Here is an 18,395-nt window from a genome sequence, read left to right on the forward strand (position 1 = left end):
GATGTTGTGAGGGAAGACATGAGGGCAGTTGGTGTTCGAGAGAAACATGTAGGAGATAAGCTTAGATGGAAAAAGATGACACGGTGTGGCGACCCCTAACGAGACAAGGCGAAAGGAAAAGACGAAGATATTCATTCATCCATTTTCTTCGCCGCTTATTCTCACAAGGGTTGCAGGAGTGTTGGAGCCTATCCGAGCTGTCAACGGGCAGGAGGCAGGGTACACCCTGAACTGGTTGCTAGCCAATCGCAGGGCACATGGAGACAGACAACAGTCAGACTCACAATCACATGTAAGGGCAATTTAGAGTCTCCATTTAATGCATGTTATTGATATGTGGTAGGAAACTGGAGTGAGTACCTGGAGAAAACCCATGGGGCCTGGACCTCAGAACTGTGAAGCCAACGCATTACAGCTGCGCCACACACACAGATATATATACAGTGCCTTGTGAAAGTATTCGGCCCCCCTGAACTTTTCAACCTTTCGCCAAATGTCAGGCTTCAAACATCAAGATATAATTTTTTTTTTTTGTGTGTGTCAACAATCAACAATAAGTGGGACACAATTGTGAAGTGGAATGAAATTTATTGGGTATTTTAAACTTTTTTAACAAATACAAACCTGAAAAATGTGGCATGCAGTATTATTCGCTCCCTTAGATTAATACTTTGTAGCGCCACCTTTTGTTGTAATCCCAGCTGCAAGTCACTCCGGGTATATATCAGTTTTGCACATCGAGAGACTGAAATTCTTGCCCATTCTTCATTACAAAACAGCTGAAGCTCAGTAAGCTTGGATGGAGAGCGTTTCAGCGGTCTTCAGCTCTGCCCACAGATTCTCGATTGGATTGTGGTCTGGACTTTGCCTTGGCCATTGTAACACCTGAATATGTTTATTTGTGAACCATTCCATTATAGATTTGGGTTTATGTTTTGGATCATGTTCCTATTGGAAGATAAATCTCCGTCCCAGTCTCAGTTCTTTTGCAGACTCCACAGGTTGTATTCGAGAATGGTCCTGTATTTGGCTCTAGTCATCTTCTCATCAATTTTAACCATCTTCCCTGTCCCTGCTGAAGAAAAGCAGGCCCAAACCATGAGGCTGCAACTACCATGTTGGACAGTGGGGATGGTGTGTTCAGGATGATGAGCTGTGCTTTTACGCGAAACACATCGTTTTGCATTGTGGCCAAAAAGTTTGATTTTGGTTTCATCTGACGAGAGCACCTTCTTCCACGTTTGGAGTGTCTCCCAGCTGGATTGTAGCAAAATTTAAACGAGATTTTTTTATGGATATCTTTGAGGAATGGCTTTCTTCTTGCCACTCTTCCATAAAGGCCCTATTTGTGCAGTGTACGACTAATTGTTGTCCTATGGACAGACTCACCACCTCAGCTGTAGATCTCTGCATTCATTCAGAGTGATCACCTCTTGGCTATATCTCTGATCAGTCTTCTCCTTGCTCGAGGTGAAAGTTTAGAGGGACGGCCAGATCCTGGTAGATTTGCAGTGGTCTGATAAACCTTCCATTTCAATATGATTGCTTGCACAGTGCTCCTTGAGATGTTTAAAACTTGGGAAATATTTTTGTCTCCAAATATGGCTTTAAACTTCTGCACAACATTATCTCAGACCTGCCTGGTGTGTTCCTAGGTCTTTATGATGCTCTCTGCACTTTAAACAGAACCTTGAGAGTATCACAGACCAGGTTCATTTCTATGGAGACTTGATTACACAAAGGTGGATTCTATTTAACATCATCAGTCAAGGGGTCAAATAATATTGCACGCCCCACTTTTCAGTTTTTTGTTTAAAAAAGTATAAAATATGAAATGTGGCGAAAAAAGTTGAAAAGTTCAAGGGGGTGACTACTTCCACATAGCACTGTGTGTGTGTGTGTGTATATGTACTTTTCATTCATCCATCCATCCATCCATCCATCCATCCATTTTCTTTACCACTTATCCTCACGAGGGTCGCGCGGAGTGCTGGAGCCAATCCCAGCTGTCAACGGGCAGGAGGCGGGGTACACTCTGAATTGGTTGCCAGCCAAGCGCAGGGCACAATCACACCTCGGGGCAAGTTTGAGTATCCAATTAATATTGCATTGTTTTAGCGATGTGGGAGATAACAGGAGTGCCCGGAGGAAACCCACGCACGCACGGGGAGAACATGCAAACTCCGCAGAGGTGGGTCCCGGATTGAACCTGGCACCTCAGAACCATGAGGCCAACACTTTACCAGCTGAGCCACGATGCTGTCACTTTTCATTCATTTTAGTAATATTTTTATAATACCAATTATTGTGCTAATTGGGTTTTAATAATCTTGATATGAAACATACAGTAAAATGTCCATAAAAAACTGCTCCACGATTGTAACTGACAACAGACATACCCATTTCTTTCCTGTTGGCTGACGTGGTGGAAAGCAAACTCGGAAAGAGTTCATGGCGTTGGAGTCGATTAAGCGCTTTTCTGCAGCAAGTTTTGTTAGCATGTCCTGCACCAAGGGACTGTGTGGACAACGTGATGGGGTTCTTTATTGATAGTGTAGATTCCATTTCCACTTGTTCAAAAAAGATGTACTTGATGGCTAGCAGCAGAGTCAAGGCCAGGCAGATCATCTGCTCAATATCCATAGTGATCATTCTGTTGGAAAACAATTATCCATAAAGTACACTATTGTTTCACCCAAAATAATAAAGAAAAAGGGTAGAGTTTAACTACAAACTAGGAAACACTGTTCCAACATAACAAGCCATTAAAGTGAATAACTATATATTAGTTTTCATCAAACCATTTTATACACCACTCAGGGTCAACATAGCACCTGTAGGACACTAGCAGCTTGCAGGCCTGCTGTGAAAATATCTCTACAATGATGGTAGATTGTATTTTATGATTGTATTATTATAATATTAAAATAACATTGTAAGTCACTGATGGTGTAGTGGTACACTTGCCTGCCTTTGGTGCAGGCTGCGTGGATTCATTTCCCACTCAATGACGGTGTGAACGCAAGTGCAAATGGTTGTGCCCTGTGATTGATTGGCGATCAGTTAAGAGTGGTGTCTGTCTTTTATCCGAAATCAGGTGCGAGAGGCTGTAGTGCCCCACAACCCGAACCAGGATCAGCGGTGCTGAATACGGATGAATGTATGGAAAAATATATTACTATAATCCTGATCAATGTAATCCTCCATCCGTTTTCTTATGGTTTATTACAAGAGCCGTGGGAGTGCTGGTGCCAATCCCAGCTGTCATTGGGCAAGAGGCAGGATATACCATGAACTGGTTGCCAGTCAAACCGCAGGGCACATGGAGACAGACAACAGTCACACTCACAATCACACCTTGAGGCAATTTATAGTCTCCAATTAATCCATCTTTTTGGGATGTGGGAAGAAAACGGACTGTCCAGAGAAAAGTCATGATGGCACGGGGAGAACATGCAAACTCCACACAGGTGGGGCTGGGATTTGAGGTATGCAGAACTGTGAGGCCAACCCTCTCTTGCTGCCACACCGTGTCGCTTGATCAATTTCATAATCTGGATTATTACTAATGATTATTCCTTATGTAAGGGAAAAATCTTTATCTTATTGAATAACATTTACACAAACAGTAACAATCTGCCTCACAGTTCTGAGATTGTGGGTTAAAATTCTGATTCTGGAGAGTTGCTGAGTACATGAATAGACGTCATTAAATTTACCATAGGTGTGAAGTTTGAGCAAGAATGGTTAATTGTTTATATGCGCACTGCGATTTGGCTGGTGACCAATTCAGGGTACACCTCGCCTCTTGGCCAGAGTGGGAAAGGGTCCAGCACACCTGTGAACCTAGTGAGGATAAGCAGTATGGAAAATGAATGAATGAATATGCCCCAGTAAGTTTCCAATGCAAAATGAATCTTTAAGAAATGCCCCTCCTTGAGCTGTCACCTTATCGTGGTGGAGAGGTTTTGTCTCTTGTTGATCCTAGGAGCTAAATTGTCTGGGGCTTCACGCCCCTGGTAGGGTCATCCATGGTAAACAGGTTCTTGGTGAGGGACCAGACAAAGTACGGCTCCATAAACCCCGATGAGTAAAAATAATGGATTCAGGTTTTCCTTGCCCGGACGTGGGACACCGGGGCCTCCCACTAAAGCCAAGCCTGGAGGTGGGGCTCTAAGGAGAGTGCCTGTTGGCTGGGCCTGCACCCATGGGCCTCGGACGGGCACAGCCTAAAACGGTAACATGGATGCCCCTTCCCATGCATTCGGGTGGGGGGACGGGTCCTGACTGTTGTTTGTGCCGATGCATCAAACAACAATTGAGAATCCTTACCCTTTGTGGAGTCCTTCGAGGGAGTGCTGGAGAGCGCTCCCTCTGGGGACTCCATCATTCTGCTGGGGGACTTCAATGCCCACATGGACAATTTCATTGATACCTGGAAGAGCATGATTGGGATGAACCACCCCCCCCCCACCTCCCCGATCAGAATCAGAGTGGTGTTCTCTTACTGGACTCCTGTTCTCATCATGGATTGTCCATAACAAACACCATGTTTAGGCATAAGGGTCTCCCCATGTGCACTTGGCACCAAGACACCTTAGGTCGCAGTTCAATGATCCACTTTGTGGTCGTGTCATCGGATTTGGGGCTGTCTTGGACACTGGTAAAGAGAGGGGCACAGTTGTCAACTGATCACCACATGGTGGTGAGTTGGCTCTAATGGTTGGGGAAGATGCCGGTCCGACAATGCGGGCCCAAACGCATTGTAAGGGTCTGCTTGGAACGTCTTGGATTCCCCTGTGAGAAGGAGTTTCAACTCCCACCTCTAAAAGAACTTTGCCCATGTTCTGGGGGAGGCGGAGGACATTGAGTCCGAGTGGACGATGTTCTGCGCCTCCATCGGTGAGGCGGCTGACTAGAGTTGTGGCCATGAGGTGGTCGCTGTCTGTCATGGCGGCAACCCCACAAACAATGAGGGATGCCATCAAGCTGAATAAGGAGTCCTATCGAGCATTTCTGGCCTGTGGGATTCCCAAGGCAGCTGATAGGTACCATCTGGGCAAGCGGAATGCAGCCTCAGTAGTTGCTGAGGCAAAAACCCAGGCGTGAGGGGAGTTCAATGTGGTCATGGAGAACCACTTCAAGATGGGTTTGAGGAAATTCTGGTCCGGCGTCTGAGGAGTGGGAAGCAGTGCACCGTCAACACTGTGGATAGTGAGGATGGAGGTACTGCTGACTTCAACTTTACAACATTATGAGTTTGTGGGGAGAATACTTCGAAGTATCTCCTCAATTCCACCGACACACCGTTCCCATGAGGAAACAGAGTCTGGGTTCTCTGGAGCGGACTCTTCTATCTTTAGGGCTCAAGTCACACAGGTGATTCAAAAGTTCCTTGGTGGCAGGGTCCCGGGGGTGGATGAGATTCTCCAAGTTCCTTAAGGCTCTGGATGTTGTGGAGCTGTCCTGGTTGACACGCCTCTGTAACATTGCGTGGACATCAAGGACAATGCCTCTGGATTGGCAGACTGGGGTGGTGGACCTCCATTTTACGAATGGGGACGAGAGGGTGTGTTTTAACTACAGGGGGATCACACTCCCAAGCCTCCCTGGTTAGGTCTATTCAAGGGTACTGGAGAGTGGGGTCCATCCAGAAGTTGAATCTCAGATTCGTGAGGAGCAATGTGTTCTTTTAGAGGTGGCTGGGGAATCTAATCCTGATACATCACAGATGCCTCTCTGGTGAGGTGTTCTGGGCATGTCTCACTGGAAAGAGACCTCAGAGATGTGTCTCTCGGCTGGCCTTGGAACGCCTTGGGATCCCTCCGGAAGAGCTGGATGGGTGGGGAAGGGGAAGGCGGGGCATCCCTGCTAAAGCTACTGCCCCGCGACCCAACCCAAAAGCGCTAGAAGATCAATTGATGGATGGTTTAAGCAATGATAAATAATGGAAAATAAATGTCTACCTAACCAAGCGCTAACTTCATAAATGTTATTGTAAAGTCCAATCACAATTGTCAATTTCGTCAGTTCGCCCATTTTATTCTTGTTGGTCTTTACATTCCACCCGAAGCTAGCATGAACGCAGCACTGGTAACACTCGCCAAGCAGGTAAACTACATTGAGATAAATCACCTAGATTATTATCGGAGGAGATTTTAACACAGCTAAACTTAACCATGAACTCCCTAAATATAAGGAGCATGTAAAATGTCCGACGAGGTAAAATAATAATAATAATAATATATTTCCATTAAACACTCATAACGCGCAAATCCCCACAGTCCCCTCGTCTCCTCTGATCACTGCTTACTCTACTTAATACCTACATACAGGCAAGCACTTAAGTGGGCTAAGCCTATGGTAAAATCAGTTAAAATGTGGACCAACAAGGCAAAATTAGAACTTCAAGGTTGCTTTGTGTGCGCAGACAGGGGTGTCTTTGAAAATTCAATGAGCAGCCTTGATGAATTCATGGAAATTGTTACTTCATATGTCAGTTTCTGTGAAGTGGTGTGTATACCAACAAAAACTTTTCACACGTTCAACAACAAGGCGTGGTTTACAGCCAGACTCAGGCAACTCCACTAGCCAAAGAGGATGCATATCATAATGGGGATAGGGCCCTCTACAATCGCACTAGAAACCAGCTGACTAAAGAAATTCATGTTACAAAGAGTAACTATGCAGCTAAATTGGAAAAGCATCTTGGCGCTAATGACTCCAAACCAGTCTGGAATTGATTACAAACGCTAACGAATTACAAAGGACGCTCCCCTCCAATAGAAAACAAGAGCGGGATAGCCAACGACCTCAATAGCTTTTACTGCAGGTTTGAAAAAGACACTTTCACGCCACACACCCACCAACTCACACCCCTGTCCTCTCCACTGTTTAACATCCATGCAAGGGACGTGAGGCAGATCTTCAAAAAAGAAAAGATCTACAAAGTGGCAGGCCCAGACCTCGTGTCCCCATCCTGCTGGTCCAATCAGTATTAGTAATATAGTTTGTAGACTATCGCACGATTCATCACTTTAAACTGCTCCCTTTGTACAATTCTCATTGCACTGGTCTATAACAAGAACCTTGAATGGGTAAAGGTACTCTGTACAAGGTTAACATAATGTGGGGTTTTGACGCACTCTTAACTGCTCTAAATGAAGAAGACTTTGCATATTGCACATCTGTGACTTTTATAAGGAATAGTTCCTATTAACTGAATGTCTCTTGTTCTTGGTCCTTGTTAGTTTGTTTGTCTTTGTTGTGAATGTCGTACCACGGCAGCACTGATTGACGGAGACAAATTCCTTGTGTGGAACAAAACATGAAGTTATTAATTGGGAAATATTGTCATACAATAATCTTGTTCTGTTTTGTGGTAAATAAATAAAACACTTGAATGAAAACTGTTGTTCTGAAACGCTATCAGAAGTCCTGGAAAGTAAGAAGAGATTTACACAATTTTTCGGGGGAGGGGGATAGTGTCTCCTTATTGATATTGTAAAATACAAACAAAATATTGAGATTGTAGCCAGAGTTGCATGTAGCTCCTCTTGAAAACGCAAACCAGCTGAAGTCCATCCAGCCATCGTCCAAGCAAAATTTTCACAAGGGTCGCGGGAACCCTGGAGACCATCCCAGCTAACATTGAGCGGAAGAAAGACTATATCCTGAACTGGTTGCTAGTCAGTCACAGGGAATATATCGACACCATCACCCAGCAGGAGTTGATCTCACACTGCTTGCACCTACAGTAAGTCAGGCATGTGCACCACTACACCATCAGTGACTTTACCAGCTAAAATATTGAATTTTTATTGAGTGCCTGTAGCTTTGGTTGTGCTTCTGAGGATGATAACCTCACACATCATTCACATCTTTCTGAAAACTTTTTATAATGTGCCTTGTCATTGACGTGAGTGCTGTGCCAAGGGATTTGTGGGACAAAATGTGATGGAGCCAAATGTAAATTTCGATCACTAAAAGCTTGATTACCCAAAAGGATGTTTTTTTTGCCAATAATTTGAATACACACTTATGAAACACCAGTATTGTTCTTTTTACAATGCTGGGAAACATTGATTTTTGCCCTGGTGTGTTGTTTGACAAAGGAATGTCGGTGTCCACTTACCTGGTGAGGTAAAAGTGCCACAAAGGTATGTCTGGCTCGATTCTCCGAGGGGATAGCTGTTCTTGCTCCATGCTACCCTGTTGTATTCCCACTGTAGCACTGAACAACATGGGCTCTGCAATCCACCTACTGTGAGCATGAACCATAACAAGTCCCAGAGACTATAGAAAAAGAAGATACACAACACATCGCGTACATTCTCAGAATGAAGAAAAAAACAATACGATGGACAAATAAAATAAAATAACAAAACAAGGATGAATGAGAGCTATTACCATAATTATTTTGACTCTCTGGGTAACAGGATTCGGTTTGTTATCCTGCTCTTTCTCCAGCACCTGAGAAAAGTGGCTGAGCTGCCAAATCGGATGGCCTACATGACTCTCACGGGACAGCTACAGGAAAACACAGGCATCATAAATATAACTGAAAACTCTTTGAGTACTACTGCTAAGATAAACTGAACTCTTACCTCGAGCACCAGTGACACACATGCAGGGAAGAATGTCATGAAGACAAAATAATTGGCCAAAATAGACATACAGCCAAAGCAGCACATTATTTCCAACTGTCGAACACCTGAAATTGACAAAGTAATGAAATATTTTACAATTTAATTTTTTAGGAATTCAAAATACTACTAATAATAAAAGCAAGAACACACAGAATAAACCACTTTCTTGGTGTTTTTATTCATGACTCCGTATACACTTAAAAGCCTCAAACCATCCAGTCCAGACTGATAAATAACACACAATGATACCTTATCAAATTACATAATACCAGTTGTCAATTGGAGGTTTTTAATTCATTTCTTGTCTAATAATAATAATAATCTAACTGAAAATGAAGAAAGAAAAAAAACCCCTACCTGACATAGTTCCGACAGCAATCACTAAGCACTCCACCAGGGCATCTAAAGTGAATGTAGGTCCCAGTAGTGCCATACCTCGAGCAATATTTTCCCTAACTTCATCCTGGTGGGAAAAAAAGGGAAATCCAAAAATCAATCAGTCATTAATTTTTATATGGGTTCCAATGTTTTTTACCTGAGAACTGGAGCTCAAGGCAAACTTGGCAAGAGCACATGCTTTGGAGAGGTCAATCAAAAGTAGAAAGAAAGGGAGAGCCTCACTGGAAGACATACCAGAACAAGAATAAACCTCAGACGTTTCTCAAATGGTGGGGATATGTGTGTGTGTGTATACCTGTATGTATAAAACTTACTTAAGGCCGGTTAGCTCTTTATCGAGGAAGTGAATGACCACTGTGCTGAATACAAAGCTGGAAAAAATTGTGAAAAGTCCTGCAATTCCTGAAAATAATGGATAAGTTAAATATCAAATACAGAACTCATTTTACTTATATTATCCTATTCCTGAGTGATATTAGGGTTGGCACTGGGTCACGAAACCTCTTATCCAGTGTGGTTACACAGTATGAAAAGCCAGTTACAACATCATGTGGTTATGTGGCTAATTCTTTAGTCACACTTAGCCAGTCCTCGTCACTGGGAATCTGATAAGCTTTGAACATTCTGAGTCAAATTAAAAGTACCTATTTAGCAGTCAGGACTAGGGCTTAGTAATTAGGGACAGTACTCTCAAATGGCTTTTATTTTATGTTGTCGGGGAGCCTCGGTGAGGCTGTTGTCCCATCCACCAGGTGGCTCTAGGGTGGGCTCCTGGGCCCAATTCAGGATCACACTTCAGCTGTACAGCCGGGTCCACTATCTCTGTCCTGCATGTATACTGAAAAAAAACATAAACACAACACTTTTGATTTTGGTTCCAGTTTTCATGAGCTGGACTCAAAGATCTATAAGTTTTAATACATACACAAAAGGCCATTTCCCTCAACTATTCTTCACAAACCAGTCTAAATCTGTGTAACTGGGCATTTATCTTTTGCTGAGATAATCCATCCCAGCTAACAGGTGTGGCATATAAAGATGCTGATTAGACACCATGATTATTGCACAGGTGAGGCTTAGGCTGCCCACAACAAAAGGTGACTAAAATGTCCAGTTTTGCTTTATTGTGGATGTCTAGGGGGTCAGAAAACCAGTCAAGCAGTGCAATACAGCTTTGTATATCTATCAGGTTGTTTGTGGCCTGTGGAATGTTGGTCCACTCCTCTACAATGGCTGCGCAAAGTTGCTGTATATTGGCAGGAACTGGAACAGGATGTTGTAGATGCTGATCAAGAGCATCGCAAACATGCTCATTGGGTGACATGACCGGGAGTATCCTGCGCATTCAAAAACTCAGATGTTTTCAGCTTCGCCTCTCCTCGAGCCGTCACCTTATCATGGTGGAGGGGTGAATGTTGTGGGGTTGTCCTGCTGAACATGCGTCTGCAACATTGCATGGACATCAGCAACAGAGTCTCTGGATTGGCAGACTGGGGTAGTCTAGACCCCAGTCTTTAAGAAGGGGGGACCACAGTCTGTGTTCCAACTATAGGGAGATCACACTCCTCAGCTTCCCTGGTAAGGTCTATTAAGGGGTGCTGGAGATGAGGGTCCGTTGGGTAGTCGAATCTCAGATCCAGGAGACGCAATGTGGTTTTCGTCCTGGCCGTGGAAGAGTGGAGCAGCTCGACACCCTGTACAGGATCCTCAAGGGTGTATGGGAGTTCGCCCAACCTGTCGACCTGTGTTTTGTGGAGTTGGAGAAGGTGTTCACCATATTCCTCAGGGAGTCTTGTGGGGGTTGTTTGGTAGTATATGGTACCAAACCCCCTGATACATCAATCAATAAAATGCACAGGTGTTCGTTCGCCATAAGATATGCTTGCCTATACCATAACTATACCATCACCACCTGAGACGGTTTTTGACAATTTGTACAGAAATTCTCTGATTATGCAAGCCAGTGATATGGTCAATATGTGCCCAGCGACTGACTGGGGACCAGTTACCGGCATAGTCCACCTTTCGCCCGAAGTTAGCTGGAATAAGGTTTCAGTACCCCCGCCATACTTGTGAGAATAAGTGGCTTGGAAAATGGATGGATGGAAACCAGTTGTTGCAGCAGCTATCAGTGTGCCTGTTGTCAGACAATTGTGGAGGTAAAGATGCTAGATATGGAGGTCCTGGGCTGGTCTGGTTACACGTGGTCTTCAGTTGTTAGGCCAGTAGTATGTACTGCCAAATTGTCTGAAATACTTTTGGAGATGGCTTGTAGTAGGGAAATGAACATTCCATTCACAACAACTCTGGTGGACATTACCGGAGTCAGCATGGAAATTGCATGCTCCCTCAGAACTTGCAACATCTGTGGCATTGCACAATGGGATAAAACTCCACATTTCAGAGTGGAAATTTTCTTGTATCTGGGTCATCTGTGCGCTATCCTCCATGTTATTGCCTGCACGGATTCAAATCTATCTGTGTGAACTGCACTGACTTTCGATGTAATGATTGGATGTGTGAAACTCCCAAAACGCATCCAGTGGGAACTTAGAATCAGACAGACTTGTGGACAATATTTGAGGGAAATGGCCTTCGGTCTATGTAGAAAATGTAAATCTTTGAGTCCAGCTCACGGAAAATGGGAGCAAAAACAAAATTATTGCATTTATATTTTTGTTTAGTGTAAAAGCAGCCACATGACAGCTTAACATTGATCGACAAGTTCACCAATGGTCAAACTAGCAACTTTATAATCACAGTTGAATTGAGATAAAATTCACAAAAACATTCTCTCACGGTTTCACAAACCCAAACTTTGTGTCTCATCAGAGAGTAGATAAAGGAATTAAAGTTTTACAGCGCATTTGATTCCTTTCCTTACTCTTAGCTGTCTTGTTTTACTTTGGTTTTACTGGTGTCATGTTGGGTTATTTTACATGTCAAATTGGTGAGTTCCAATGCATAACCTTCAAAACAAGGCTTCATGCTAAAAACATAGTCAAGTTAAAACTTACACATATAAACCATTTGATGTGATAAAACATTCACAAATATCGATTTTAACAATGCTATATTTAATTTTACCTGAAACTATAATTGATTACTACTAACCCAATTGGGTTAGTTCCACACAAATTGCCTTTTAGTTGTAGTTTTTATATTTGTGGCGCCTCTTTAGTATAAAATACTTCGACGAGGTAGCCACCTGAGTTCTTGCCTTACTCCAAAGTACGAAACTAATAAATTAACTCAATGGTACTTACTCTAAATGTCTATTACAACTTTACTCTTTACTTGTGTGTGATGCTCTTGGCGCCCAGCCAAGCTAGGTGAGGCCAGGCTATCAGCACTCACACACCTGCACCTCATGAACCCTAATGACTCTCAGTATATATAGGACCTGGGGGACAACTAGTCCTCCGCCAGATCGTTGCCTTTGATGCCTCGTTCCCGCACTCCCGTTTGCCTGACTTCTGCCTTCTGTGAGCCGCTACTAGTATTTCTGTTCATTTGGACTGACTTGCTGATAACCGACCTTGGAACAAATAAAGACCTCTTTTGTACTGTCTGCCTGCCTCTTGAGTCATGCATTTGGGTCCGGCCTCGAGCCTCGTTCGTGACAGAACGATCTGGCCACTCTGACTCAGAAACCATCCGCCGTTCACTACAAGTCCAAGGCAGACGCCTGGTTGAGCAGGAGGCTGCTCTCCAGGTAACCAATCAGAGGCTCCATGAGATCTGCGCCCGGCCGGAGCCATGGTTAGCCTCCCAGGCTTGCGAGGCTGCCACGCCGGCGGTGGCCACTCCACCTGTAGAATAAGCTCCGCCCGTACCACTCGCCACGGAGCTTCCCCGTGCCTGTAAAACCCTGCTCTCCCGACCAGAACAAATCTCAGGCGACTCAGGGAACGTCAAGCCTTTCCTCGCCCAGTGCGACCTCCTTTTCGAGTTGCAGGCATCCGCCTTCCCCACGGACCGCTCCAGAATTGCCTTTGTCATTTCCCGCATGACGGGAAGGGCAGAGGCATGGGCCACGGCGGAATGGAGTTGCAACTCAGAGACCTGCCATTCCTGGACGTCATTCGTCTGCGCACTCACCCAGGTGTTCCAGTATGCAGCGCCAGAACGCAGAGCGGCGGATTCACTCATGACGCTCCGCCAGGGTCGTTGCCGCGTCTCGGAATACGCCATTGAGTTCCGGATCCGCGCCGCTGAGAGTCGTTGGAACGAGGACGCCCTGCACGACGCCTTTTTCCAGGGGCTCTCTCCACAGATCCGTGGTCTTCTTATCGCCGTGGATCTCCCTCCTTCACTGGACGCTCTCATAGCGTTGGCCCTCAAGGTCGACCAGCGATTGGTCATGCAGGGGCAAATAGAGGCTATGCCCGAGGGGGAGACAGAGGTGTCCAGTCCGGTTGCTGCCCGGCCATACACGCTGCCTTCCACGGTCAAACCGATGCAGGTGGAGGTTCTCGGCAGACCAGCAGAGGAGCGCCTGCATTGTCAACAGGAGGGGCGCTGTTTCTACTGCCGTCGTCTGGGACACTTAATCGCACTCTGCCCGGTGCGACCAAAGGGCTCCACAGGCCTTGCGAGCTAGCGTTAGCTGGTTGCTAGCGCCCAAGCCAAGTCCCATGCATGCACTCAGCCCCTGTGGTAGCGGCTAACTCCACAACGTTAGGGCGTGATTTGAGTAGTCCACTCGAACGACACGCTATCCCAGTTGAACTTTCAGCAGTCCTTGTCGAACACGATCAACTTTTGACAAATGTCCACCGTTTACTTTCTTTGTCCTTTTGTCCTTTGTCTGTGTTTGCGCTGGGCCACCATCAATCACGACCCACGGGCCTGCTTCGAGCCAGTGCCACCGCCGCTCGGGATGACAACCCAAGTGGATTAGCCACTCGTACATTGATGAAGAAGACGGCCTCCAAGAACAAATGTGAATTGCAGGACACGTTGACACTACAAACATATGTTTTTGGTGACAAGCATTCTTCAATCCGGTGCCAAGCAGCATCGGGTCCTGACCAATGTGGCAATCTGTGCAGTTGGGAAAATATGTGAGTCTGACTGCATAACCAGCCAACCAGCTGGATGGATGGCAGATTGAAGCATTATAAGAAACGGGGGTAATATTAAACAACTAACCCCACTCACACACAGTAGAGTGAGCGCAATCACTTTGACTTTTGCCAGGAAGAGCTTTTGACGCAGGCGATTTTATGTTTCTAACGTGGACAATATTCGTTTTGTCACATCTCGTTTTATTTACCCATTGACAAAGTGGTAACGTGTAGCGTGAACCTTGAATATCAAATACTTTCATACCTAAAATATATTTGGATCCCAGTTGTCTTAAGCTCTGGAACTGGAAGTAAATGTAGACAATGGCAATGCAGCGTGTGATGGTCAGGATGATGATATCACTACTCAGGATTTGCTGTTGAAGGGGAGAAAAAAGCAATTTAAAAGAAAAACACCTATAGAGTGCTCAAAAAGAACATGTTCAAGATACGGTGCACCAATATGGTACATACCTCAAAGTAAAAATTACAAGCACGACAGCTTTAGAAATGCAACCTGACATGTAAATTGATGTGGGGAGCAAAAACACTTATTTGATGATATTCTGCTACAGTGAAGAAAATAAATATTTGAACACCCTGCTATATTGCAAGTGCAATTGCATGTTTAGCTTCTTCCATTTTCTAATGATTGCTCCAACAGTGGACCTTTTTTCACCAAGCTGCTTGACAATTCCTCCGTAGTCTTTCCAGCCGTGTGGAGTTGTACAATTTTGTCTCTGATGTCTTTGGACAGCCCTTTGGTCTTGGCCATGTTACAAGTTTGAATCTTACTGATTGTATGGTGTGGACAGCTGTCTTTATCCAGCTAACGACCTCACACATCTGATTCAGGATAACACATGGAGTGGAGGTGGACTTTTAAAGGCGGACTAACAGGTCTTTGAGGGTCAGATTTCTAGCTGATAGACAGGTGTTCAAATACTTATTTGCAGCTGTATCACACAAATAAATCGTTAAGAACATCATACATTGTGCTTTCTGGATTTTTCTTTTTAGATTATCTCTCTCACAGTGGACATGCACCTACGATGAAAATTTCAGACCCCTCCACGATTTCTAAGTGGGAGAACCTGCAATATAGCAGGGTGTTCAAATACTTGGTTTTCTTCACTGTATATAATACAAATTGACGACAGGAAAAAAAAAACCTTTGAGGTTAATCATTGAATGTGGGCAGAGACTTGGGGAAGAATATCAAACTTTGTTGTACCACATCAAATTGTCATAACTTCATTCAAGAAGTTCCTCTTCAAATCCGAACAGCGGATAAGTGTCGGTATCTACTCCAGGCTATGCCTTAACAATTGTTTCACTGCTGCCCCCCTAATGACGTGAATGTATAAATGCCGAACTACACTCTGTGCCATGAGCGGGGCTTGGCCACTGCCCAAGAGGGGTGTGGCCACACCACTGCTCTGGGCAGTGACACCTGTCACCGCTCACAGCTGTTTCACATTGGGACTGTAATTAGACAAGCATTTAAGTTGGAATTTTTGCCAATGGCATTTGCCAGTTCGTTGCCCTGAGTTAGTGAGTTGCATTCACTGCCAAAAGGAATCTCCATCACTGAGGATAGTATAGTGTTGAGCTATCCTCGTCACAGCATTTCTGTGACACCACAGTTTAGTCCTGTCTTAGTTTATGTTTCATAGTCATAGTCGAGTCCTAGTTCATGTTTCCTAGTTTGTCTCCTGGTCATCAGACCTCGCTTCACGTTTTTGGATTCTGCCTTTGCTTAGCGTATTGTGCCTCAGTCTTCTCGGACTGCTTACATGGTGTATTAACCTGTTGCTTGAATAAACCACGCCTAACATCATGCCCTCGTCTCGGAGTCCTGCATTTGGGTCCAGCCCAGCACCGATCGTTCCTCACAGAATGAACTGGCCATTACAGAACCCAATAGGAAAGACGCAGCATCGCCGGGGACGGCGCCAGGCGCCTCCACAACTCCCTCCGTTCCTGTTTCGGCGGCAACAGGTAAACTACCGTCTCACATTCCTGTCTCGACGGCAGCAAGTATACAACCGCCTTCCGCTCCTGTCTCGACGGAAGCCAAGCTGCTGTAGATCCACGTCCACGTCGATCCTTGGCCCCCCGACAACCACGTCCACGCCTCGACGGGGACTGACACGCGGCCGCCTCTTGCTGCTGTCTTGGCAGCGACAGATATTCTTCCGTTTCACGTTCCTGTCTTGACAGCGACAGGTATACAGTCGCCTCACGCCCCCGTCTCGATGGCGACCACCCCGCTGCCTCCTTATGCCTATCTCGACGGCCGCTGCATCCCTCTCCTACTTTGATGGCGACCGGTCTGCCCGATTCCCGGCTGTCTGAGGACCACGCCACAGCGGCGACCGATCCCCGGCCACCCCCCGACCAAGCCTCGATGACGTCCAATCACTGGCTATCTCACAACCTAGCCTTTGCGGTAACCAATCCACGGACGCCTCACGACCGAGCCTCGGCGGCGACCGATCCCCAGCCACCTCATGACCACACCCTGGGAGGTTTTCGTCCGGAGCTGTGGCCTGCTCCCGGCTGCTTCCTGCTTTGCCTTTGGGTTCCTCCTCGAGGACGTCCACCCGAATCACCCCATGGGGACCCTGGTGCTAGACGTTCGGGCCGACCTCCTGACATGCTCGGCCGGATGCCTCACTTTGGGTGGCCTGGACAGCCACCAGACAGACTGGGGTTGGGGGGTTTGGCTCCCCTCCCCCGGGCCCTCTTCCACCATCTCCTGGTCATGTTTTTTGTTCTATTTTTTGTTTTTTTCGCACCTTAAGTTGGGGGAAACACCTGTCACCACTCACAGCTGTTTCACATTGGGACAGTAACTAGTCAGGCATTTAAGTTGGAATTTGTGTCACTGGAATTTGCCAGTTCCTTGTCCTGAGTGAGTGAGTGAGTTGCATTCACTACCAGTAGGAATCTCCACCACTGAGAATAGTGTAGTGTTGAGCTATCGTCGTCAGAGCGTTTTCGTGCCACCACAGTTTAGTCCTGTCTTAGTTTATGTTTCATATTCATAGTCCCCTCCTAGTTCATGTTTCCTAGTTTGTCTCCTTGTCATCAGACCTCGCTTCACGTTTTTGGATCCTGCCTTTGCTTTGCGTTTTGTGTCTCTGCTTAGACCGTGTATGACCCTGTTCCTTGAATAAACCACGTTTAACATCATGCTCTCATCTCTGAGTCCTTCATTTGCGTCCAGCCCCGCACCAATGCTTCAATTTCCTTGAGGATAAAAACATGAAAAACTTGAATAGAAGATTGTCTTTTGTGTGAAGTGATTCCACTAGAATGCAAATCATTCTCACGTAATCATAGGAAAGACTTGGTTTTCTTATCCTTACAACATCCATCCATTCATTTTCTTAGCCGCTTATCGTTACGAGGGTCAGAGGAGTGCTAGAGCCTATCCCAGCTGTCAACGGGCAGGAGGAGCACACCCTGAACTAGTTGCCACCCAATTGCAGGGCACATAGAGACAAATAGCCGCACTCACAATCACACATAGGGCCAATTTAGAGTGTCCAATTAATGTTGCATCTTTTTGGGATGTGGGCACGAGGAGAACAAGTGCAAGTTCCACACAGGCAGGGTTGGGATCGAACCTAGGACCTCAGAACTCTGAGGCCAACACTTTTGAGCTGCGCCACCGTGCCGCCTTCCTTGTAACATTTATAACGTAACTTTCAGTCAGGTAATATTGTAGAATCATAACTTAAAGAAGACATACAGTGGAACCTCGATAAAACTGACCCTTATATAAAGGATATTGGATAAAATGCACTGTTGGGACTGAACAATGTGTTCAAAAATTCACTGTCACTGTTAGGTCCAGAATTGACAGCTGTTTACTGTTTACTTATGGTGCAATGCAGGCAGAGAATGGGACCAACGTCGTTCCGGGATAGAGATTTACAAAAATGCTAGATCCTCCCGTGCCAATGTGGCAGCAATGCATTGAGATGGAAGCCATGTGTATCTATTGCCTAGTTTACATTGAGCAAGCTATTCACCTTTGGCAACAGATTTGAAACTCGGAAGCACACAAATTACTTGCTGTTCATGAAAACAACATGCCTAGGATGACCACTGTACGTAATCAATATCACCATGACCAAGCACACCAGCGTGCTATGTATTGATGAAATATGAATGGTTCAAAGATTTTAAAGTTTTTTTTTATAAATATTTTTAAAATAACTTTGTACTCTATTGGGCTTTCAGCCCAGAAGAAAATCTACAAAACAAT

At 45.3% G+C, this 18,395-nt stretch overlaps 1 protein-coding gene across 7 annotated transcripts in view; it reads right to left on the minus strand.

Moving 5' to 3' along the window:
- The window catches only part of LOC133499409 (3-hydroxy-3-methylglutaryl-coenzyme A reductase-like), a 69,022-nt gene that overhangs the window by 48,740 nt on the left and 1,887 nt on the right, over positions 1-18,395 (minus strand). For all 7 annotated transcript variants that reach the window (XM_061817411.1, XM_061817412.1, XM_061817414.1 and 4 more), the window contains exons 3-10: positions 14,382-14,493; positions 9,362-9,449; positions 9,184-9,268; positions 9,006-9,111; positions 8,607-8,713; positions 8,410-8,529; positions 8,135-8,295; positions 2,400-2,653 (exon numbers count right to left, since the gene is read on the minus strand). In XM_061817411.1, coding sequence (XP_061673395.1) covers positions 2,400-2,653; positions 8,135-8,295; positions 8,410-8,529; positions 8,607-8,713; positions 9,006-9,111; positions 9,184-9,268; positions 9,362-9,449; positions 14,382-14,493 — 1,033 coding nt within the window. The remainder of the gene's footprint in view (positions 1-2,399; positions 2,654-8,134; positions 8,296-8,409; positions 8,530-8,606; positions 8,714-9,005; positions 9,112-9,183; positions 9,269-9,361; positions 9,450-14,381; positions 14,494-18,395) is intronic.

Source organism: Syngnathoides biaculeatus, chromosome 4 (genome assembly GCF_019802595.1).
Source record: "Syngnathoides biaculeatus isolate LvHL_M chromosome 4, ASM1980259v1, whole genome shotgun sequence".
Lineage (NCBI taxonomy): Eukaryota > Metazoa > Chordata > Actinopteri > Syngnathiformes > Syngnathidae > Syngnathoides > Syngnathoides biaculeatus.